Source organism: Cynocephalus volans, chromosome 12, assembly GCF_027409185.1.
Source record: "Cynocephalus volans isolate mCynVol1 chromosome 12, mCynVol1.pri, whole genome shotgun sequence".
NCBI lineage: Eukaryota > Metazoa > Chordata > Mammalia > Dermoptera > Cynocephalidae > Cynocephalus > Cynocephalus volans.
Genome location: NC_084471.1, coordinates 11,249,074 through 11,273,437, shown reverse-complemented (window position 1 = coordinate 11,273,437; position 24,364 = coordinate 11,249,074). Strand labels below are relative to the sequence as shown.

The 24,364-nt window shown below is 56.8% G+C and overlaps 1 protein-coding gene across 1 annotated transcript; it reads right to left on the bottom strand.

The window, feature by feature from the left end:
• Positions 1 to 472: 472 nt before the first annotated feature.
• On the bottom strand, positions 473 to 19,419 carry PDGFB (platelet derived growth factor subunit B). Its single transcript, XM_063075394.1, has 7 exons — positions 18,723 to 19,419; positions 10,648 to 10,744; positions 8,365 to 8,454; positions 6,888 to 7,093; positions 5,355 to 5,499; positions 2,526 to 2,676; positions 473 to 2,108 (listed from the first exon to the last, which is right to left on the bottom strand). The coding sequence occupies exons 1-6, from the start codon at positions 18,783 to 18,785 to the stop codon at positions 2,552 to 2,554; spliced, it is 726 nt and encodes a 241-aa protein (XP_062931464.1). The 5' UTR covers positions 18,786 to 19,419; the 3' UTR covers positions 473 to 2,108; positions 2,526 to 2,551.
• Positions 19,420 to 24,364: the final 4,945 nt, after the last annotated feature.

Below are 24,364 nucleotides of genomic sequence, written 5' to 3'. Positions count from 1 at the left end.
CCCCACACCCAACTTTCAGCTGTTTCCTTCTAAACCCCACATCCCCTCTCGGGACTTCCTCCACCCTTCCCCACATTGAGTGCCCGTCCCCACAGCCATTCCCACCACCCACCCCACGGTGCTGAGGATCCACTTCCCCCACGGAGACCCTTGGGCTGCAGAAACCCATCTGTCATCACTGCTGGGGACAGGGACAGGTCTGGGTCTTGGGGTCCACGTGTCAGGAGCTGCTGCAGGACCCCACCCCTAGGGGGTCCTGGTGTCTTCTGTCCCCCACTAGACAGAGGCTCCTTCCAAGCTGTGGGCCCGTGTGTACGCGCATGCACGTGTGAGTGTGTGAGCGCGTGTGTGCACGAGTGTGTGCGATCGCGCCTGAGCCTTCCAGTGAGAGGAACACGCAGCAAGCTGTCGGCACATCCTGCCAACGCAGAAAGGTTAATTGTCACGCACAACGCCAACAGACAGACCTCCAGCGGATTCATTTGGTTTTGTTTTGTGGTTATTTTTTTTACAACTTTAAATACGGAATATAAATAAATTTTACATTTAAAAAATAAAAGGAAAGCCCCCAAAAATATAATCACCGACTTTACAAACGGAAGGAAGCAGGTTTTGGAAGGGGGTAGGGAAGGGCAACGGAAGGTGGAAAGGGAGGTGGGAGCTCAGACCCCACCCCCCCTAGGGGGCTCTGGGGTCCCCCCTTCTCTCCCCCACTCCCAGCCCATGAGCTGGTATCCTGGGAGGAGCCATCAGAGATGGGACTCGAGAAAGGATCTAAGATGGGGGAGTGTGCAAGCAGGGAGGGGGCGGGACGGGAGGAGCTGCCCCTCCCATGGAGACCCCCTCCTGGGTTTCTCATGCCTGCCTCAAGGGTGATTGCTGCAGCTACGACTCTGGGAAATGGAGGCCAGATGGACAACAGTGTTGTCCCCCACCCTCCACCACGGGCTCACTCCTATCTGACCACTCCAGTCAGGGACACAGCCAGTGCACACGAAGCCTTTGTGTGAATCAGCAAAAGGATCCCTTTCCCAGACATTTCATGTACATCTGCCAGAAACTGCCATAAAAATATACAAATCCACCGTATCTATGGCGTGAACCGTGCTTCCCACGTGCAGTGCCCTTGTGCAGTACACATCCTGCGCAACCTTACGTGGCAGTTTTGGCTGGGTTGGAATACGATGGGCAGGTCCCCTGCTGACCTGGCCCCTGGTCTTCTGCCCCAGGGAGGAGTGACTGGGGTCATTTGGAGGCCTCAATAAGGGGTCCAAGAGTCCCTTGGTGAAGCAGATTGAAGGACCAGGACAAGAGGAAAACGCAGAGTGGAGGTAGAGAAGTGAAATGAAATAGGGAAAGAAGAGGATCACAGTGGAGAGGGGGGAGGGGGGAGGAGGCAGGGGATGCCCAGGTTGCCATCGATGTCCCCCTCAAGAGCAAACTTCATCCCTAACCCGCATGAGGGCAACTGGCCACCTGATGCTCTGGCCATACCTGCCCAGAGGAGTCCACATCTTCAAGGACTTCATACATGTAAAATGAAAAGAAGCCACTGTGAGCAGAGGCGACCAGGTGAGGAGGTGACTGGTAGGTCTGGGCCCTGCGGGAGGGGGTTTCCTCCAGTCTGTGCTCCCCCACATGGCCTCAGCCATAGGAGTAGGAGGTACCCCAACCTGCCTGGAGGTGTTCCCCTCAGAGCTGGTAAGGGGCCCAGGGACAGGCAGGCCATGCTGAGAGGTCCTCAGGGGCACGTGCAGGGCTCCTCAGGCCAGTCCACAGAGCCCGGGTGTGGCCCGAACCAGGCGAGGGGGAGGGGAGCCCCTTCCCCCAAATAGCGACCCCATCAGTCTCTCTTGCACTAATCCCATATTCTTCAGGTCAAGGGAGGAAGATGGAGTTCAGTCCTTCTTTTACTTCTTGAGCTGCTGGACCAGATGCCGGAGGCCGCTGTAGGAGACCCGCTGATGGAAGGATGACGGTCGCGTGGAGGGGTGGGGGAGCACCATTGGCCGTCCGAATCAGGCATCGAGACAGACGGACGAAGGGAACAATATTATCACTCCAAGGACCCCATGGGGGCAATACAGCAAATACCATGTTAAATAACCCTGTAGGCAAGCAGAGGGACACACGAGGGGTCAGAAACAGCCTAGGGGGTCCAGCCCACGCTCATAGGCCCCCAAAGGGGCAGGGAGCAGGGTGGCGGGGGGGGGGGTCGACCAGCCCTGATTTCCAGCAGTGTTCAGGGCTAGCGGAGTTGAGGTGGGCTGGGAAGACTTGAGGTTTGGACCTCCCGTTCTCTTAGGGCATGCTGGGACACAGCTAGCCTGGGGTCTTCTCAAAGCCCTCCACCCCATCTGCCCTATGGAAGAACTCAGCTGTGAATTGGGCAGAGGGGATGAAGGCCTAGAGGATGGATTTTGTATGGGAAATGCCTCTCCCCCAGCCCCATCCACAGCCCTAGCCACAGGCCAGGGCGAAGGAAACACAGGGTTCTGAGCCTCAGTTTCCTGCCTGGCCCTCACCTGCCCACACTCTCCTGCCGATGCCCCTAGGCTCCGAGGGTCTCCTTCAGTGCCTTCTTGTCATGTGTGTGCTTGAATTTCCGGTGCTTCCCCTTGGGGGGCCGGCGGACTACCACGGTCCGAGTGGCCATCCGCATTTGGGGCGTCTTGGCTGCTCGAGAAAAAAAAAGATCTCGTCAGCATGAGTATGACCACGTGGAGGGTCTGTCTCTCCTGACCAAGGCCTGCCACAGACCTTCCCAGATCCTCTGGACTGAGTCGGGGAGGTGGGGGATGGGGCTCTGGGACAGGCCTCCTGGGCCTCATCCACTGTTCACCAGCTGATGCCTTGGGGACAATTGCTAAACCTCTCCGCACCTCGGTTTCTCCATCTGTGAAATGGAGGTGATGAGACTACCCACCTCACAGGACTGGTGAGGAATAAACGAGGCATGCTGGCAAAGCTCTCTGCACAGAACCTGACACAGAGGGAGTAGGTTAAATACGGCTTCAAATTCTTTGTCATTGCCCGCTGACAGGTGTTTCCTTCCCTGCCCCTTGAATCTGTTTAACCAATAAAAAGAGGCAGAAGGGGTGCCGTGCCAGTTCCAGGCACGAGCCTTAAGAAGGCCTGGCAGCAATCACCTTCACGCTTTGGGGAACCCCGTGCCACCACATAAGAAATCTGGCTACCCTGCTGGAGAGGCCACATGAGGAGGCCAAGTGGGGACTGAGCCAGAGGCCCTGGACTACAAGGAGGTGAAAAGAGGCCCACCTGTCCCAGTCGGGCCTCCGGATGACTGCAATGGCAAGACAGACCGATAGACCTGCCCAGCCAAGCCCAGTCAACCTGCAGACCTGAGCATAAAATGGCTGTTTAAGCCACGAGGCCCAGAGGGGGAGTCAGCAAACCCCTGTCACACTCAGCTGAGATGCTGAAATTAAAATGGCAGGACTTAGGGCCGGCCCGTGGCTCCCTTGGGAGAGTGTGGTGCTGATAACACCCAGGCCATGGGTTCGGATCCCCATATAGGGATGGCCGGTTAGCTCACTTGGGAGAGCGTGGTGCTGACAACACCAAGTCAAGGGTTAAGATCCCCTTACCAGTCATCTTTAAAAAAATTAAAAATAAAAAATAAAAACTGCAGGACTTTATGTTACCCTACATGTTATGGGTTTAACATGCCTCCGAAGAAACTGGTTTATAAAATCACATGAAACAAATATATAAAATAACCCCATTCTCAGCATAAAGAATATCATTTTTCCTTAAAAGAGAAAACATTCTCCACGTTAAGTCTATAAATAATTTACAACATGTCAGCTGTCAAATGATCAGCCTTCCCAGGGCATCTAGTGACTTGGCTCAGCTCTGAGAACAAGACAAAGAGGCCGACAAACGGCCCCACCTTCAGGGCACTTGTTAACAAGAAATGAGGATGAAAAGGTTGTCCCATCCCTAGTAGACAGTTACTGAAAATCAAAACTGTCACTTACACGATTTCTTTTTAATGCTCATCTAATCATATTAATGATTTGATCCTTATCGCAAATGTTCGAGGGAGAAAAGGCAGCAAGATAGAGCCAAAAGAACCCAGAACTAGAGGTTATAAGACCTGGGTTTTTGGTGGGCTTTGCTGCTGTGCAATCCTTGCTAAGTCCCTTCACTTCTCTGTGGTCCAGCAGTCCTGTTAACAACACTGAAGGTCTAACTCTAAGGTCATCTTTCCGGTCTATTCTAGTGCTAAAATTTGAACATCCTTTTTACAAAATGAGAAGGCAGGTGAGAGCCAGAGAGAGCCGTCAGGGTGAGGGAAGAGCCAAGACCAGAACCTCAGGACACTGGATTCCAGTCACACCCATGTTTGGGACTGGTTGTGTGACGGTGGGCAAAACCTCAGTGACTCTGGGCCTCAGGCATCTCCTCTGTAAATGAGCGGGGAGGCAGCCACACCATTCTTTGGGTCTTTAACCTGAAGTTTAACCATGCCCCTGAGACTGTGAATTCATGAAGTCCAAGGACAGAAGTGGACTCCAAATCCACTCATACATCTGATTGATGCTTGAACCCCATCTGTCACATCCCAGCTACACAGCTCCCCCGTCTCTACTTGCACACCTCCAGTGACAGGAGGTCACTACCTCACAAGGCAACAATTCCACCTTGAACCCAAGTGATCACCACGTTTTCTGTATATAGAGCAAAAATCTCTCTCCAGTGTTTTCTCCCCACTGGTCCTAGTTCCCCCCTCAAGGGGAAATTAGTTTGATTTCTCATCCCCAGGACAAGTTGTCAAATATCTGAAGAGAATATGCATTGAGTCTCCTCTTGTCCAGGCCCCGGTTCCTCCAACCACTCCATGCACTCATTCAACAAAGTAGGGGCTGCAGTTGCAAGACCGGAAATAGGGCTGCTCCAGACAGGACGGCCAGGGAAGACCTCCAGGAGGAGGCGACTTCCGAGCTGAGACCCAAATGAAGAGAAGGAGCTAGGCTTGTGAAGAGCTGGGAGAAGTGTGATTCGATAGGGACTAGCGTGTGCAAAGGCCCTGAAGCAGAAACTTATTCAGCCACTCAAGGAGGCCAGACCGGCTGGGGTGGCATAAGTGAAGGGTGTTTAGTTGGCCCCAAGGCCAGAGGGCCAGCCACGGGCTGCATCCTCATGCAGGGCCTCCCAGGCCAGGGAGGAATCTGGATTGTTCTCAGTGAAATGCAAAGCCTTAGATGAATTTAACCAGGGGAGTACAGGACCCAATTTCCATTTTAAGACCTGTCCCTGCCCCCAGCTGCCACAGGAGAAGGGAGTCGTGGGCTGAGCTGCTCAAGGGAAGACCCTGGAAGTGTGGTTACCTCGCTGCTCCTGGGAACCCCCAGGGCTTCGGGTCACAGGCCGAGCAGCCACCACTGTCTCACACCTGCATGCCAGGTGGTCCTCCAGTGTCACCGTGGCCTTCTTAAAGACTGGCTTCTTCCGCACGATCTCGATCTTTCTCACCTGGAGGTGAAAACCACCAGAGTGCCTCTTACGAGGCCACACAGGCAGGAGCCAAGAGAACCCGAACTGCCTGCTCTTCCCACCCCGTGTCCCCTGTGTTGATCTTTCCTCGAAAGCCCAGAGAGCAGCCTGCAGGGTAAATGCTTTGGCCCAAACAATAGCAGGACCTTGCCCTCTGCCCTTCTTGTAGCTTTTCCATCAAAACAAGCCCTCTAGACCTGGCCTCCGGCTTTGCCCCCCTACGTGCCCCCAGAGAGGGAGAAAGGCATTTCCGGTTGAGCATGGGGCCTGCGGTGTCCTCATTCCTGGAGTGCCAGCCAAGGTCAGGGGCTGAAGCAGAGGCGGGAGATGGTTGTCTGCAAGGAAGTGGGGGGAGGTTTTATCTAGGAGGGAGGCAGGAAGGGGGAGGTTATCTGTCAGGTGTCCATCCATAGAGCTGGAAGTATTGGGGACAGGAGATACCACGACAGTGGACAGTGGGGTGGAGAGTGACATTGGTCATCTCGGGCACGGGGCCCAGGCCAGGGATGGAAGATGGGCAGGTGGAAAGGCCACGGGCTGACCGCAGGGGAAGGGAAAGCAACAGAGCGGGCAAAATATTCAGCAGGGCCGGAGAGCCCCAGGGAGGTGTGTGCCCACTGCCCATCCTGAGTTGGTGCGTGGGTGAGGGTGGCAGAAACCTTGGCACAGAAGATAGCTGAGGCTTCTCCGGCCTGGCCCTGCCCAGCATGAGACCAGGGAGCTCCCCGGGACAGCCTCTACTCTAAAATTTGCCTTGAGTTGAGTTATGTATACCCAGTCCCTCCGGAAAAGAAGCAGGCTCAGCATTTGACTGTCTGCTAGGGACTGCCCCAGGGCTGTCATCTGGAAAGTCTCTGCAACCACCTTGTTAAAGACAAAGCTTGTCAAAGGGACATGAGCAGGTGTCAGAAATGCAGGGGGCACCTACCTACCTGAGCCTCTCTCTCCGTGGAATGAAGGGCTCTCTGAGAACCCTGAATAGGAGAGAGTTTGGGGGGAACTTGAGCAGCTGCCCAGAACATTCTCAGTGTCAAATCAATGATCGTAGATACGTCTCTTCAAGAGACGTTTTGGGAATTTATCCCTGTAAAGGAGGAGGCAACGTCCATTACTTAACATTGCACACCTAGCTCTGCCTGGGGATCTGTCTGTGGCTCTTGGTTACAGGGCCTAAGCCACTTTAGAGGACCCATGGCTGGCCTCAGCACACCTGTACAGAGAGAGCTTCCAAGAGTGGCCCTCTCTGGACAGAGCCCAGAAACATGCCTTTCCACCTCCGCAAGGAAACCTGGTCAGGGAGTTAGCAGGCAGAAGGGTGACCCCTCCCTGCCACTGGGCCAGCCTGGGGTGGCTGCAGGCCTGCGCACCTGTACGTGCCGCAGCTGCACCTGGGTGGGGCGACACTGCACATTGCGGTTGTTGCAGCAGCCGGAGCAGCGCTGCACCTCCACGCAGGGCGGCCACACCAGGAAGTTGGCATTGCTGCGGTCTACGAGGCCCCGGGAGATCTGGAACACTTCAGTGCGTGTCTTGCATTCAGCAATCATGGCTGGCTCGGCAACTGTTGGGGAACCTGGAGGGAGAGGGAACCTCCGTCAGGAAGGTGGGCCTGCCCAGAGCCCCTCACCTGGCAGGTAGCTCGGCAGGGTGCCCTGGGACTACTCATTTTCAGAAACAACCACCCATTCCCACTTCTTTCAACCCCAGGGTGGAGGTTTCAAGTCCCAGCTATTATCAGCCATGGGATTTAGACAGATGGCTGAGCTTCTCTAAGTGTCAGTTTCCCCTTCCGCAAAATGAGTATGATGAGATCTACAACCAAGAACCATTGTAAGGGTCAAGTTGGATAATTCAGACAGTGTGGAACCTGGTAAATGCTCAGTAAATGCCGTTTCCTTCCACTAGCAAGTATCCATTTGATTCCATTTCACACTTACGTGGCCCTTATGTGTGTGTATGACCTTGTAACCACCCTTACATTGCTGTCTCACACTGTGATCTATTCTTGCCTGTTGCTTTTTTCAAAAGCCCCAGTTTCCTCATCTGCGAAATGGGATAATAACAGTGCCTAACCGTCCTCTGCGGATCTAAGGAGCAATGCAAGTGAAGCCTGGTCTACAGTGAGTGCTCAGTCAATGCTGGGGCTGCTGTCATTATTCACAGACTGAGAAACTGAGGCTCCGAGGCTAAATTAACCCACTGAAATTCACAGATCAAGGGGTGGAACTCAGGTACCCAACTCTTCTCTTCAGGTTCCCCTAGCCACTGTCTACAGTGTTTTGGAGACTGAAGATAGGCAAAGAGGAGGAGCAGTTTGGGTGGGCTTCTCTGGGACCCAGTGATCGACAGCCTCCAAAGAAGTAGGAGGCAGTGCCAGGCTTCGCTCCATGCCTACCTTGCAGGCTGCAGCCCTTAGCCACAGTGAAACATGTGGCCCATCAGGGACAGCACAGGGTCCAAGTGAGAAGAGTTGGTTAGGGTCCCAGCCCTACCACTTCCTCGCTGTGTGACCTTGCCTACTTCTTTACGCTTTCTGGGCCCCAATTTCCAATGATGTGAGACAGAGTTAATAATATCTACATCCAGGGTTGAAGTAAGGAACGTACGAGTGTAAAAGCACTCTATTTAGAAAGCAGACAGTGTGCGGGGTAAGAGGGTGATGACTCAACTCCTCAATATAGAGGATTTAAAGATGGTTACACTCTCCTAGTTCAACTCAGTCCTGAGTGTGGGGGCAGAGGGAGCATTAGGATGACCCTGGGAGCCCTCGGGCTGGCGGCACGCCCCAGCTCTCCTTCCCTGGCTCCCATCCCTTGAGGCCACTGTGCCGATCCTCAGTCTCACCCAGGCTCCTTCTCCCGCGAGATAAGCTCTCTGGCTCGCCTCCAGAATGGGACTGGGTCATATTCAGGTCCATCTCAGGCCCATCCTCACCTGCAAGAGAAGGCACAGACACACTGCTGACAACCGTTGGCTGCCCAGCCATGGGTGGGGGCTCCGATGGGGCATCTGTGTGGGCAGGAGGGCTACCCCCTCCAGTGAATAGTCCCCCGTGTCAACCTAAGGGTCCTGGCTCTGGGAAGGGGCCCTCCAGGCAAACTCCAGGGCAGCCACAGCACTCAGGGAGGAGTGAGTCCTGACTATATCCCCAGGGGGCCGCCGGCCCCTCTCCAGGCTCTTTAGCCACATTTTTGGCCAGAACCCATGTCAATGAAGTTAAAAATAACCCTTCCCCTCTGCTACTGTAAGCGAACTCTCCTCAGCCTCCAGGGTGGGGCAAGGACCCAGAGCACTGAAGGCCACTTTCCAGTGCCCTCCACCCAGCGTTCCCATAGGAAGTGCTGAATGGAGAAATTCCCAGAATCCCCCGGGGGACCCATGCCCTGAACCCAGCCCTCTGCAGCCCTGGACAATGGCCCTGTCGTCAGGAGGGAGTGAGGGAGGGACGGAGAAGGATGGGGGTGCGGGCCGAGGCCTGTCTGCGGTGGGGGGAGCCCTGGCCACGTGCCCCTCTGGTTCTTGGTGTCTCACTAGCTCCTGTCTCTCACCTTGCATGTGTTTCTCTCTCTCCCCTTCTCTAACCTTCTGCCCCATGTCTGCCCCAAGTTGTCCATTTGTTCCTACAGTCACAGAGCCTGAGCAGCTCTCATCTCTGCCACCAGCACTCCTTGGAGACATCGCTCTCTCTAGGGATGGTGGCCAGAAGCCGGCTGCTGGGAAGTGAGGGTTTGGGGAAGGACTCTCACAAGTGAAGAGCCCACGGATGACTAAGGGGTGTTGGGGACAAGCCCCTGCCACCTCCACTCACACCTGGTAGCTCAGGCCATTTCCCCAATGCACTCGCCCTGTCAGAGGCTCAGCTGGCTGCAGCCCATCCACGCAGGGTCCCAGGGGATCCTGTTTGGAGGACACTGTCCTGTGGGGAGCCCAGTGACTGGCCCGTTTCCGTCCAGCCTAACAGCTCCTATGTCATTGTGTCTGTCTGTCCCTCTCACTCCCTTCCTTTCTCCCTGCCATCTCTGGAATGTCCCTGCTGGGGAGGAGATGGGGAAAAGATGTGCTTTGTGGAAAAGATAAGTTGATTAGGAAAAAATAGCCACATGGTTGCCTCAAAACAGGCCTGCTATTGACAACCTCATCTCCAAGATCCCGACCCCCACCAGGGATGTGAAGAGGCTGTCTGAGGGTGGGGGCAAAGGGCCTTGGAAAGAAACAGCAGAAAGGCTAAATTTGGAAGTTGCCCCATTGTGTGGCCAGGGCTGGCCCGTCGGGCACGGGGTGGGGGTTGTGGGAGACGGGTGGGGGCCCTGGTGAACAATAGGTGGGCCCAGTCAGGGCCTCTCCTGCCTGCCTCATGGCCCCCCAGCACAGGAGGGATTGAAAGGGCCCGGGAATGCTTTTGAGAGGGAGCCAGGGGCCCAACGGGGAGAGGAAACAAAGGCAGGAAATGCTGTTCCCCCGTAGATAGCGTCTGGGCAAGGATTACAAAGTGACAAAGAGACAGAACCCCAGAGGGAAGGGGAGCTGGGGGTGCAGGGGGGTGCTGACCAGGGCTCCAGGGAACAGGCCAGAGGTTAGAATAGAATGGAATTCACTCTGAAGACAGCGTTTATAAATACATTCCCAGCCCAGCCCACCGGCTGCGCCACGTGTGTGCCACTGAGCACGTGCCCACTTGCTGAGCCCGCTCCCGGGCACGGGCAGGGCTGCCTGCTGGGCTGGGCCAGGTGTCCCTGGGAGACCTCGTAGGCTGGGCACTTGGCCAGAGGGGCAGGGAGATGGCTCCTGTGGCACCACCCTCCCTGGCTGGGCCCACACCTGGATACTGACTCGACTCGGCAGCTGTCCTGGGCACCTTCCCCCTGCCTGCCCTCCTCCTGGCACCCCACCCTCTGTGCCAAGCCAGAGCCACACGTGGGTGCTTCTCCTGCCACACCCCATGTCCCAGGTACCAACCCGTCTGCCTACTCACCCTGCCCTGGATGGGTGTGACCCAATCCTCTCTGGGTTGCCATGGGCCTCCAGTTCTCTGGATGACAAGGAAGGGGGAGGCCTCCTGCCCTGCCCCTCCCAGCTCCCCCCAAGTGCTCAAAGGAGGACAGATCACCAGGTGGGGATTCAATTTACCTATGGAGTCTCCATGCAGCAGGCGCTGGAGGTCATCGAAGGAGCGGATCGAGTGGTCACTCAGCATCTCATAGAGCTCCTCGGGAATGGGGTCCCCCTGCCAGGCAGACACCACAAGCAGAGTGAGCTGGGCGTGAGGGTTTTCCGGCTGTGACTCTCTATCCCACTGCACACTTTCTCCAGTGGAAAGTTCCCACAGAGCCCCTCGGTCACAGGCAAATGGACAGCCAGGCTGAGGGCAGGCAGAGTCCAGGCCTGACAACCAGGAGCAAAAAGGCCTGGGGCCTGATCCTGCCAAAGCCTCAAAGATCCAGCTCAGAGGCTGCACATGCAACCCCCAAACAGAAATCCCCGCTTGCTTCAAGTTAGACTTGCTTGTCTACGTCTGTCTCCTCCATCATAATACAGGTTCCAGGAAGGATCCAAACATCTGATTTCTCTCTGCTTCTCCCTCCACAGCTGACAACTAATGACAGCCAGTATTTATCACGGGCAATCGAATCACCCCCATTTTACAGATAAGAAAAACAGGCTCAAATAGGGGACATTCTTTGCCCAAGATCAGACGCTCCACGTAAACCCAAGTCTTTGTGACAGCAGAGCCTTACTCCTAGCCTCTTGGGTACAAGAGCTGCTTAATAAATGCTTGAAGAGTTGTATGGTCTCAGGAGGCCACACGTTCTAGCGGTATCCATTTAATCTCTCGTACCAAAGAAGAGAGAAGGGAATCCTCAGATACAGCTGGGAAACCTGAAAGCTTACCCATGTCCCATGTTCAACCAAACCCTATTTTTAGAGCCCCTCTGGCCTATTACCAAACACACTTGAAACTTAGTAAGCGCTTTAACAGGCCTCACTCGGAGCCGGGCTTCCTCCAGGGAAACCACAGGTCCCACAATAACATGAGAGCAGCCTGATAGGAAAGTCGCTGCCACATCCCCCACAGTGCCAGGAGTCCAGAGGGGCTGATGAGACACTGAGGGGCAAAATCCAGACCACCAGCCATGGAGGGGCGAACAAAATGCATATGATACCACCACACATCCGAAGGCTCTGTCCAGACTCACACACATGCAAATGCACACTTGTACCGGCACAAGCACACAGGACTGCACAGTCTTTGGAAAGAGCCCTGGAGAGGGTGTCAGCAGGCTTGGCTTACTACTGTGGGACCTTGGGTTAAACCATGTTGTGACTCAGTTTCCCTAGATTAAGAAGGAACGAAGCCCTTGACGACTTGGTTCACTAAACACTCCAGGGACTGGAGTTCTGAGAGGCTTAGCACAGGCTACCTTTGCGGAGGGAACACTTACTGCCTGACGTGGGAAGGGATGGTCATCTCAGCCCCGTGGCCAGCCCTGGGGGGGCTCTCCCCCAAATCTCTGTTTCCCCAACATTTGTCATGGCATCTGGGAACACCTCCTCCAGAAATTTGGCCATGTCCAGCTCTGGCAACCCAGGTCCACCTAGGTGCTAGGAAATCCAGGGTGAGAGGGTGGAAGTCACCATTTTTAAAGCCAATTCCTTGAAACCCCTGAGTCTCAGTTTCTTTGTTTGAACATGGAGCTTATGACCTGGCCCAGTGTCTTAGGGCTGTTGAGAGGGTCCATGCAGGAAAGGTTGAGGGGCTTAGGTGAGAACTGGGGCCTTTCCTTCAGTGCCCATGGCCACATGGCTGGGGGCTGCAAGTTCCAGATTGAGGAGGAATATCAGCCCAGCTGCCCCCTATTTTCCTCCCCCATCTCGACCGGGCTCTGCCTGCTCCCACCTTCAAGCAAGTTCATTTCTCCAGCCCCAAGAGAGAGACAATGACTTTGGTCATTGTTCTCCAGATGTTGACAGAGTACCCAACCCACCGAACAGAGGCTGGTGGCTGGTTTCCAGCAAAGACCAGGGAAGGCAGCTTCCCCTGAGAGTTATGGCACACCCAGAACAGGTGGTCCAGAGAGCTGGATTCCACATCTCATACTGCTATGAACCGCTGTGTGACCTCAGGCTGGTCACTGCCCCTCTCTGGTCCTACCTCTCATCTGTGAATCTGTGAGGGAGCCGAACATTCGATTCAATTCTAAGTCTGCTTGAGAGTGTCAGAAGGAGCAGAGGAAAGCCGAAGGAGGCTGCACAGCCAGGCCTCCCTGCTCACCCGCAGAAAGGGACAAGAAGTATTGTGGAGGTCATTCAATTAACCCCCAGGGGAGCGACCCAAAGGCCTAGTACCAAGTGGCACTTAGTGCTTGTGCCAAGATCTTCTTGCCCACAGGAAAGCGAGCTGCAGCTGCCAGTTGTGGCAGAGTAGGCAGGCCCCAGAACAGGCCTAGCAGGATGCCCGGGACCCAGGCCCACAAAGCAAAGGAAATGATGTCTTATAGAAAACAAACTCAGACCCTCCAAGGCTGAGTGAGGAAGAGCCCAGGATAGAGACTGGGGAGGTGGCAGAAGCACACAGTAGGTGCTCCAGCAATACTGATAAAATGCATGAGGGAGTCTCCCCTTCTCCCTGGGGTACTCTCCTCTATGACTCTCCCACCTTCTCCACCGGGAGGACCACTTGCGATATTCCTCACCAACCTGCAATCAAATTACCTCCTTAAGAGTCTACTTTATTCCAAGCAGGGAGGCCATTCCTACACATGCTTCTGGTAATTTGGCCACGAGATGCCCAGAACTCACTATAAGCCCCCTGGATTTGATAATAATACCACACCTAACATTCATGAAGTGCTGACTATGAGCCAGGCACTAAGCAAAATGCTGTACAAACTACCAATCCTAAGAGGGTGGCATGATTTTTATCTTCATCTTCCAGATGAGGAAACTGAGGCTTAGAAAAATTAAGTAAGCAGCTCCAGATCTAGATGACTAGTAAGTGGCAGAGCTAGGTCCTTCCCAGGCTCCAGGGTGCCCACCCTCTTCCAGCTCACCGGGAAGGTCCTCGGCCTCCCTCTCCTCTGTTTGGAGGCCACTGCCCTTGGCATCATATGAAGTTCATGTTGGCTCTTTACCCCTGCAGCATGTCATAGAGCAGCAGTTCCCAACCGGGGGTGACTAGGGTCCCCAGGAGACACTGGCTATGTCTGAAGACATTTTTGGTGGTCACAACTAGGGGACTGCTACTGGCATGTAGCCAGTGGAGGTCAGGGCTGCTGCTTAACATCCTACAATGCACAAAACAACCTCCGCAACAGAGCATTACTGGCCCCAAACATCAATAGCGCAGAGGTAGCAGAGTCAAGAGCAAGGGCTTCAGATGCCAAGGAAACCCGGATTCTTGGAGTATTTTAACAATCTAAAACCTTGGCTTCGTCTTTTAAATGGGGCTAATCATACCTCACCTGGGGTTATTGGGAGGCATAATTGCATGTAGCAGAGCAGCCAGCAGATAATGGGTACCTAATGAGTTGTCACTGTCATCATCATTAATTCTTTCGCCTTGAGGACAGCAGCAAGCGGCTGGCACACATGCCTGGGACCAAGAGCACAGGACATTTTAGAGGATGACAATGGGTGGATGGAGAGCTGCCTGCCCATGGCAACATGTGTGACTGCTTTATCCCCTGTGCTGAGCCACAGGAAATAGCACCCTAGTCTCACACTGGCATTGCCGAGGGCTGTGTGGGCTGGCGGGTCCCTTCCGGGACTGGGAGCGGGTGATGGGTGTGCACATTCAGCCTGTGGTCAGCCCTGGCTGTAATGTCCTTGGGGAGACATGCACCGGCACCTGTTTGGAGTCACAGGCTCCTCTCAGTGTGGGTGGGTGGGCACCCGGAGCCTAGTTTTCCGGGGCACAGGTTCTGGAGGCCTCTAGGTGGGCAGCTCCTAGGGAGGAGGGAAAGGAGGCCTGGCACCCTGATGAAGCTACCCCAGATCTCAGGCCTGGGGTTTCTGGCAGGGTGAGGGCGTGGCGAGGAGGCAGCTGGGGCAAAGCCAGCCACGGGAGCCAAGGCAAACAGCCTCCTCCCCACCCCACCCCCCACGCCAGCTGCAGGAGGTAGGAAAGGCACGAGCGAACGTGAGGCCAGGTGAATGATCTGCTCCCAACTAGGCTGGCAGATCAAAGGGGTTTGAACCCCACCCTCCTTCTGGGCCCCAGCACACACACACACACACACACACACACACACACACACACACACATACACACACACAGATAGATACACACTCCCCACCCTGCCATTCCTGCAGAGGGAGACACAGGCTCTGGGCCCAAACAACCAGGGGCGTTGTCAGTGGCTGGCAGGAGAAGCTGATGAGGCCTCCTAGCGCACCCCCTGCCTGAGAGTCTCAGGCCTTATTTAGATCACATGCCAAAGCTGATCCCTTTGAAGAAGCTCTCTCTGGGCAGACCACAGAAGCCATTTCCAACCGCTTTTCCCACTCACATTTCCCTTCCTTATTGCTCTTGGGACCCTGATGCTCAGCCTCCCCCTCCTTCGTGTCAGCCCGGCCCACTGGCCTCCCCATCTCTCACTGGAGCAGAGAAGATGTTAAAGCAGTTAGAGACCAGTCCAGCAATTTACAAGCATGGCAGCCCACTGCAATCACCGCCCCCTACCCCGCTCAAGAGGCCAGGTAATTCTGCTACTCTTTGGGAACTCTGAGCTAATCCAATCTTCTCTCTTTTTTTTTTTTAAAGATGGTGGAAACTGAGGTCCTGCTAAAGATACACAGAAACTTTGCAGTCTGATTTGCCTTCTGGTTCTTCCCCTCTGTCCTATCCAGTCCTGGCAGTCCCAATCTGAAGACAGGGAAGACAAAGATGTGCTTGGCTTTGAAGATGGGTGGCCTTGAAAGAGTGATGCCTGCCAGGGGGTGGTACAGCCACAAGGGGCTGCCCTGGGGACGAGGATTCATGTTTATAAAGCAAGAGCCAGCACTGGTCCCTCCCTCCCCCACCCCATTCACTGCCCTTCCCACAAACATTTCCTAATTGCCCACCATGCCCCAGACACCCTTCTGACAGTGATGACCAAGACGAAAGCTCTCTCGTGGAGTTTACACTCCAGTGGGAAAAGCAGGTAATAAACAACTAAATAAGTCAGAAAATGAAAATAGTTGTCATAGAAGGAGCATCTCAGTGGGGGGAAGAGAAGTCTGAGAGGAACTTCCAAGGCCCATGGTAAATCAGTCTCTCTCTCTTGCACACACACACTTCCTGGCTCTTGCACCACAGCCTCCAAATTCTGTTTGACCCTAACCTTGCACTCCTCCAAGACTAGGGGATTCCAGCCACGCGCCCACCCCTTAATGCCATTGGCAAACCAGGAGGAAGCTGGGTTGCGAAGGCCTGTGGGGCCATTCACGGAAGGGTGCTGAGGCTGGAGGCATCACATGACAGGGGGAGTCGCCCTCCCAGAAGCCAGCTCAGCCGATGGAGATGGGACATCAGGGTCCCAGCTCTGCAGACCCTCAGCCCTGCAGACCCTCAGCCCAGCGCTGCCTTGGAGCTCCCGGATCTTCCTTCCCAGTTGCTGAGGCCTTCACCTAAGGCTCAGTCCAAGGATGCCCTGGGACATGGCCAGCTCCAAGGCCACCTCCACCAGCAAGCCGTTCCTTAGTCTCCCTGCACTGGCAATTAGGAGCTCTTTTGTGGACAGGCCCCCATGTGGATAGGTCCATTCCACTTAGGTCGCCCCCACGACTGGCCTGAGGCTTAGGCTTAGCGGGAAAGTGTTTCATAAACAGAAAGCACCCTATGCGTGTCAAGGATGCTGTGACTGAAGTGAGGAAAATGGCAGTTTCTACGACCCAGCCTCCGCCCCAACACACATGGAGTTGTGGGAAAGGAGGAGGTGCTGGGTGACGCTGAAATGTTAAGAGGAGGCCTGAGAAAACCTCGTGCGGCTGTCATGGGTTGTCTCCACAGCACGCGGGGATCAGCAAAGAGAATAAATAGCGGGGGGGTGGGGTGGGAGCCCCTCAGCCTCGGCCGCAATGTCCCTGCCATGTCCCTCCAGTCTTGGAAATTCAAGTAAGGGCTCACTGGGAGGGAGAAACGCTCTGGACATCGAGGCGCCCCTCAGAGTCACATCAACACCATTTTTGGCCACGTGGGGGTGGTTGAAATAAAGCACTCACGGAGGGGTAAGATTTGAGGGGAGTCGAGCCGATCTGAACACGCAAAAAAGATGCGTGCTGTGGAGCCAGGACCTAATGGGAGGTTTCCGCTCCCCGACAGGACCCCAGGAAGGAAATGGGGTGCAGCAGAGGTGGTGAGGAGCCAGCGCCCAGGGTGGGCCCACCTGTTGCGCGGGGGCGGGCACTTGGCACCGAGCGGGCGGGCCGTGCGTCCCGGTGTACGTGCGTGGGTGTGCGCGCACGTGTGCTCCGGCCGCGTGTGCAGGGACCGTGCGTGCGTTTGTGTGCGGTGCGCGCGCGTGTGTCCCGCGTGTGCACGGGCGTGGCGGCGACGGGCGCGCGACCCGGCCGCGGTAGTGCGTGCCCGTCGCTCTGCGGGCCCGCCCGCCGGAGCGCAGCATCGCCTCCGGCCAGGAGTGTGCATGCGTGGGGTGAGTGAGCGAATCGGGGGGCCGGGCGGGGTGGGCTGCGGAGAGCAGCCGCGGGGCGCCGCCGTTCCCAGGACGCCCTGGCACCGGGCCCAGCCCCCAGGTCCCGCGGCGCGGCGAGGCGGCAGCTGGAGCCGGCCGGCGCCCCCCTTCCCAACAGCTGGCTGCGGCCCGGGGGGCTGCGGGAGAGGCGGGGAGGGGGCCTCGGGAGAGGCCTGAACGCGGCCAGGCCGAGCCCCGCGTCCTCCCTCCCGAGTGCGGACTGCTGGGGGCGGCCGCGGAAGGGCGGGGCCCCCGGGCGGGCGGCCGGCGGCCCTCGAGGAGCCCCGAGAACAAAAGGAGACGGCGACGGCTCCTCCGTGGTCAAAACAACCTGCGCTGGCGGCGGCCCAAGGCCCGGCCGCGGCCTCGGAGCCCTCTGGCTTAACCCCTTCGCTGCCGTCGCCTGTTTCCTGCGCCCCGCCGGAGGCCGAAGGGGCCGGCCCTCCCGGGGAGCTGGCGAGGTGCGGACTCCGGGCCGCGGCCCAGAGGAGACGGGACGGGACCCAGGCGCGCCGCGCTCCCGACTGCCTCCCCTCCCCTCTACCTGGCGCCGCCTCCCTGCCCCGCCCCCTTTCCCACCTGGATTCCGGATAGACTTGCCAACTCACTGCTACGTGAGGCTGGGAGGGGTGGGGGGACTGATCCGACCTGATCGCTCCCGCAGACGTTTTTCCTCCCCACCTGCGTTGCAGCTAGGCTTTTGCAGGCGGCGCGCTCCGCACCCTGCATGCGGGAGGAGAGGTGCTTCCTCTCGCAGGGCGCGGGCGCAGGTATGGCGCGGCCTCAGACACACACAGCCCCGGTGGCTGGATTCCTTAAGAGCCCCCAGTCCCATCCCAAGCTCCCGAGTACCCGAAACCTACCCGTCTCTGTCTGTCTGTCTGTCTCTCTCACTCTCTCTCTCTTTCTGTCTTTCTGTGTCTGTCTGTCAGTCTGTCTCCACCCCCCCTCCCCCCGCCCCCAGGGCCCAAGACACAAGCTGCTCCTGGACCGGGCATGCCCTACGCGGGCCCGAGGGCGCTCACCTCCACCCGGAGCGGGAGGCAGGGTGGGACCGGAACCCTAGCCAAAGGTCGGCGTGCATGCCACAGGCGCGCGAGCTCGCACCTCCCCGGCAAGCCGGGTCCTGGACAGAACCTAAGCCGAAGCTGGAGCCGAAGTGGGCTGGGGAGGACGCGCTGCTTTCTGCACCCTCGGCACCACCCCACCCCCTCTCCACCAGCCGGCCGGGATGGGGCTTATTCTCAGGTTCCCGAGGGGTGGGGGCCAGCGCAGCACACACCCTCCCCAGACGCCGAAAAGCTCAGGGACCTAGTTAGCCCATTGGAAAGAAAGCCCCGCTACCCTGCTTAGAGCCTAGCACCTCCCGGACCTCGGTTCCCAGCCCTTGGCAGGTCACCGAGCGCCCGGTGCCAAGCTCACGGGCTGCAAGGGTCCAAAGTTCACTGCAGGGAGAGGAGGGGGCGGTCAGGAGGTGGGAGTGAGGGTAATGAATGAAGAGACCCAGCCCCAGCTGCCGTCGCAACTCACCTCGGCGCTGACCAGACGCAGGTAGCAGCAGAGAGACAGCAAGAGCGCCCAGCAACGATTCATGCCGACTCCGGGCCCGGCCCTGCGGGGCCCCGGACGCGTAGACCGAGCGCGCCGCCCCCGCGGCCAGGGTGGGGGGCTGGGGAGGGGTGTGGGCTCGGCTCCGGTCCGCGGCGATCAGGCGCTCAGGCCGCTGCAGCCGCCTCCGCGGCTCACCCGCATGGCCCCCGGGCGCCGCCGCCCCCGGCCCCGGCTCCGTCGCTGGGGGACTGGGGAGGACCTGGGCGCAGGACCTGGGTCCGAGGCCGCTACCTGGGCGGATCCCGAGCCCGAGCGAGCATCCACGGCCGGGGGGCTGCGTCGCGAACCAGCCAAGTCGTCTAGCCGTGTGGGGGCGCCCAGGGGACTCCAACCTCCAAGAGGAACACGACAGTCGATGGTTTGCCTTCACTCGCCGGCTAGAGGCGTTTTCCTCTGCCCGCCGGCTTAGCTTTTTTGCAACATTTTCTGGAAAGGCCTCCAAAATCGGAAAGCGCAGAGCCGGGCACCTCGAAGCCCAAGTCTCCCCCAAAAAACTTTTTCCAAAGTTGGCTTTGCAGCGGCGGCCCGAGCACCCGGGCAGGGAGAGGTGCAAACTCCCGCCCGGGCCGGGTGGGGGGGCAGGAGCGTGTGCGCCCTGGCGCGGGGCCCGGGCGGCGGGCACGGCTGCTCCGCGCGCGCGGCGTGCCCGCTGCGCGCTCGGCCGGGCCCAGCCGACAGGTGGACGCGGCGCGAGTCTGTCGGTCAGTCTGCCCGTCGGCTCGCAGCTCTGGGCGTCCTCTGCGAGCTGCGAGCTGCGGCTGCTCCGGCTTTCTCTTTGCAACGAGGCTGGAGGGTGGGCTTTTTTCCTTTTTGCGCGTGTGTGTATGTGTGTGATGCGCAAAATATCTCTACCTCGGGAATGAAAGATGGGCGCTGGCGGCCGGAGAGGAGCCCTCAGGGAGGCAGCGGGGGAGGCTGCGGGCGCGCAGGGAGGCAGGCGGGCCGCTCCCGGCTGCAGGAGGAGAAGTTGCCACCCTTTCAGCTGTTCCGGCCTTTATAAAGGAGAAGGGAGAGTGCGAGAGGTGGGTGGAGACAGCCTTTCCTCTTCTGGCCCGGAGTCAGCTCCGGGAGGGTGGGGGCAGGAGCTGGGGCGAGGGCGGGGCGCTTAGTGGTCTCTCAGAGCCAGGCAGCCCCTCTGTCCAAGAATCTGGCCCCGGAGAAAGAAGAACTAGGGGTGACCGACAGCTCCGCCTTCAGCACAGTGACCATCGACAGGTTAGGAGCCCACGTGGTTGGGGGGATGTCTCCAGTGCCACAGCCAGGAGTCTAAGTCCCCCTCCAGGACCAGACATTTGCACCCTGGTGCAGGCACGGTGGTGAAAGAATCTGGCTCTGCAGCCTGGCAGCTTGGATTCAGATCCTGCCCTGGCACTGAGCAGCTTGGCTCACCTTGGACAAGTCACTTCCCTTCTGTGCTCGTCCATCTAGCCTCAAAGTGGGGTAGAGTTATTGTGAGGATTAAATGCTGGAAAGGGCAAAAAGCACACAGCAAGGAGCCAGCCACAAGGTGAACACAAAAAACCATTTAGCTAGTACCATTCAGCTGCAAGCTGGGTCCGTGTCTCCTCCTCCTAGCTGGTTGCTTGGCACACAACAGGCACTGCCAGCATTGGCTGAATTAGAATTTGTTGAACTGCAAAGTCACACAAACCCCCAGAACCCTGCAGCATCCTCTCAGGGCTGCCATCATGTTCCTGCCATCGCCCTGGTGTTTACTACCTCCCTCAGCCCCCGGGTTCCAGGCCCAGGGGCCCACCCACAGACACCGGCATTCACACAGTTAACGCCTTCCACCCCCAGCTCAGGGAGCTGCTCTCCCTGCCTTCAACAGTCACACTGTCACAGTCACAGAGTCACACGCACACACGCTGAGCCCAGCACCCACCCCAGGACCGCAGGCTCTGCATCACCCAGTCTCCTGGCTGTAGGGCACCTTTATTTCATCTGCCTGCACTGTCTTTGTTGTCTGCCCTTTATACCCAAACACAACCCTTTGGGGTGTCAGCCTGCTTGGATCACACCCACCATCTCTTCATAAACTATCTTCTTGGACCCAGACAAGGGCGGAGCAGAGGAGGGGAACATCCCAGGCAGGCCTCTTTACAAACAGCCTCAGGCGCCCACCTTCAGCCAGTTACCACCTAGCAGCATGGCACAGTGGCTCAGAGGCAGCCTGGGGGCAGGTTGCCTTGGTTCCAATCCTGTAGTGGCCACTTGCGGGATGAATGTCTCTGGGAAGGTTATTTAACCTCTCACTACCTCAATTTCCTCCTCTATAAACTGGAGATAAATCTATAATTGGAGAGAGGGAGGGATTTCAGAGAGGCATGGGAAAATTTTAGGGGCAATGGAAATGTTTGTCATCTTTGATTGTGGTGATGGGTTCACAGGTGTGTGTGTGTGTATATATACATATCAAAACTGATATGTACTGTTTGTTGTACCTTAATACAGTTATAAGAGAATTTTTGCCCTTCTCATAGAGTGGTCTAGAGGCATTTAGCAGGGTGCCTTAGCAGGACCAAGTGTGTGGTTTCTTTAGCACAGCTCTCCAGTGTTTGCTGGTGGCCAAGCACTGTTCCAGGCCCTGAAGAGACAGGAGTGAACCAGTCATAAAGCTAATAAAGGCCCTGCGTTGGAGGAGCCCCCATCCAGAGGGACAGAAGATGTACAGAGGGGAGACAGAGTGACAAGGGAGATGAGGGGTGGTTAAGGAGATAATCCCAAAACGCTGGATTTGAAGTCTAGAGACTCAGAGATAAAACTCTGTTCCACTGGACAGCAAGGTGACCTTGACCTTCTGTGTCCTTACCTGTAAATGGAACGATAATAGCTGCCATTATTATTGAGTTGACCGTGTGGTGGGTAGTGCTCTTCTTACTCTCCACGTGGCCTCTCAGTGCTCCTGTGAGATGTTACTCCTGTCTTACAAGTGGGGAAATCGAAGCACGGAAAGGCTAAGCACCTTGCTCAAGGTCACACAGCCAGTGAGTGGTAGAGCCAGGACATGAAACCAAGCAGTCCAGCTACAGGGACCACATGACTAAACCACCATGCTGTGCTCTTTCCTGGTAAGTGATGATGATGATGAAAACAATGACACTTTTTGCACGGGGCTTTTGTGAGCATCAAATTCATTAATATACATGAAAGTCCTTTGCCAACTAAAAAGTGCCTTTCCAGTATGAGCCTGACTTACAGACAAAGTGTGATAGGGACACTAAGGAGGGAGCACACAGCTTGGCCTTGAGGGATGGTGTGGGGGAGGCTACTTGGAGCAGCATCACTGAGCACCTACTATGTGCAGGCCCTGTGTGACATACTGAGAACCAGTCCTGGCACTCAGGGACCTCCAGCTCTTGAGTGAGGTAGACACAAGTCATTACAATCCAGTTATCTCTGTACACAGGTTAGAAGTGCCAGAGGGGGGCTGGCCAGTTAGCTCAGTTGTCAGGGTGTGGTGCTGATGACACCAAGGTCAAGAGTTTTAGATCCCTGTGCTAGCCAGCCACCAAAAAAAAAAAGAAGTGGCAGGACAGGGAGCAGCAGAGGCAGAAGGGGACTGCATAGCACCTGAGCCTGAATGCCATGCTAGAGAGAAACCCTTTCCTGCACCCTCTCCTTGCAGACAAGCGGTTCTCTAGAGAACACCTTCTCTTTGTCTTTCTGCCTGGCTCAACTTAGCCAGCCCCTCCTCCAGGAAGTCCACAGGCTTGGTCCTTGATCTGGGTTCTTACAGCATGTACTTCATGGTAATGTAATTGCTCATTTATCAGTCTAGCACTAGAATAAGTTTAGGTTGGGCAAGGGCCTCATCCTAGCTCGCAGCACACAGTAGCTGCTCAATAAGTGTCTGCTGAAGGACTGAATAATTGTGTATAAACATCTTGCCTCATTCTCCCTCTGAGTCCTGGCCAATTGGTGCAAAGATTCCAGGCCCTTTCTAAAGGGTGGAGAGAGGCCGGCGGGGGAGGCGTTCTGCATGAGCCCCTAAACTCGGGAAAGCCCCTCAGAGTCACAGTGAAGAACCTTGAGGTATCAGACCTGGAAGGCTCCAGCCCACTTTCCCCATCAGGGCAACTGAGGATCAGGTTCTCCAGCAGGACCACACCCCCATAACTCCCCACCCCCATCCCCACAAGTCTGAGCCAATCAGGAAAATGAGCAGCCATAGTCTTCAGCTAAGCGCTGGGGTGGGGGCTGCCAAAGGCCGGGGGGGGGGGGGGGGGGGGGGGCTTTTTAGATTATGTGTTTAGATCAATCTATGCCCACACCCATTAAAAGTATCTGACACTCTTGGGAGGGGGGGCCCAGGACCCTGGCTGGGGCGAAGAAATGCCAAGGAAGAGGTTGGGTTCAATCCCAGGGGTAGACTGACGCCCTCCAGCCAGAGGGTGGGATGGCATGTACTGGGTACCTCACTGGGTTAAATGGATGCACATTCATACACACACCTGCCTCTGAGCTCCAGAGCCAGGGCTAGGAGAGGGGCCTAAGACTGGGAAGAGCCACAGCCCTTCACCTGGGGTGGGGAGGGTGAGGGAGGGTTGTCCTCACAGAACCCCCACCACTTCTGTTGGAGACCCCCTCCCAACCTGGTGAGGCTCTGATTACTATGGCTGTGAGTACCAGGGAGGCAGGAGAGGAGACCCCCCAGGAAGGCAGGCAGACAGTGCCTCCAGGCCTAGGCCAGTCAGGAGGAGCCCACCCTGCAGCCTTGGGTCTTGTCCTGTACACAAAGGCGAGGGAAGCGCAGTGTTTGTTTTCCTGGGCTGAACCGATGCATTTTTAGCTCCTCCAGGCTCCAGACGAGGAAGAGGATGTTTGGACGGGGCAGCTTGGACCTACCTGCCCTGGAAGCTGGCTGGAAGTGGAGCGAAGCCCTCCTGGGGTGAGGGGAACTGGGCCAGATGGGCTGAAAGGTGACCCCAGCACCCCCCCAACCTTAACCCATGCAGGTGGGCTCTCCCTAGAGAAGGCTCATCCTAACTGCACCCTTTGCTGCACTCCTGATAATCACGACAACCTCACTTCCAGAGCATCTGGCCTGGCCCAGCGCTCTACCTGAGCTGACAGCCCCATGAGGGAGGCAGGACAGTTATTACCAGCAGAGAAAGGAAAGCTAGCTGAGTCCTTACGCGCTCCTGGGAGGAGAGGAGGCTGGGGCTCACTCAGAGAGGCATACTAGCTTGCCCAGCATTGCCCAGCAAGGAAGTGGCAGTGCCAGAATGTGCCCTGATGCTGTGAAGCCAAAGCCCATGTTCGTGCTGTGTCCCTGATCCCTCCCTGTGTGGCCTGGATCAGAGCTGCCCAACCTTTATCATGTTGTGCATGATGCACACAGAAAATTATACGAGCTAGATGGAGGAGGCTGTGTGGGGCCAGAGGCAGTGGCCCGAGGGATTCAGGGGGGCCCCCAGAACCCACCCTTCACCCCAGGGCCGGTAGCAATTTGCTGTACCCCAGGTGCTGCCCCCTGGTGTACTGGGTATGGGTTAGCCAGCCCTTTCCAAAGCAGGGTGTCCTTTCTGTCTGCCATGTTCTAAGGATTTGACTGGGGA

Coding starts and splice junctions, on each gene's coding strand:
- PDGFB (XM_063075394.1), bottom strand. CDS start 18,785: ATGAATCGTTGCTGGGCGCTCTTGCTGTCTCTCTGCTGCTACCTGCGT. Junction 7,094..8,364: donor TCGCGGGAGAAGGAGCCTGG/GTGAGACTGAGG, acceptor CTCTCCCTCCAG/GTTCCCCAACAGTTGCCGAG. Junction 5,500..6,887: donor TGCAGCTGCGGCACGTACAG/GTGCGCAGGCCT, acceptor TTTCACCTCCAG/GTGAGAAAGATCGAGATCGT.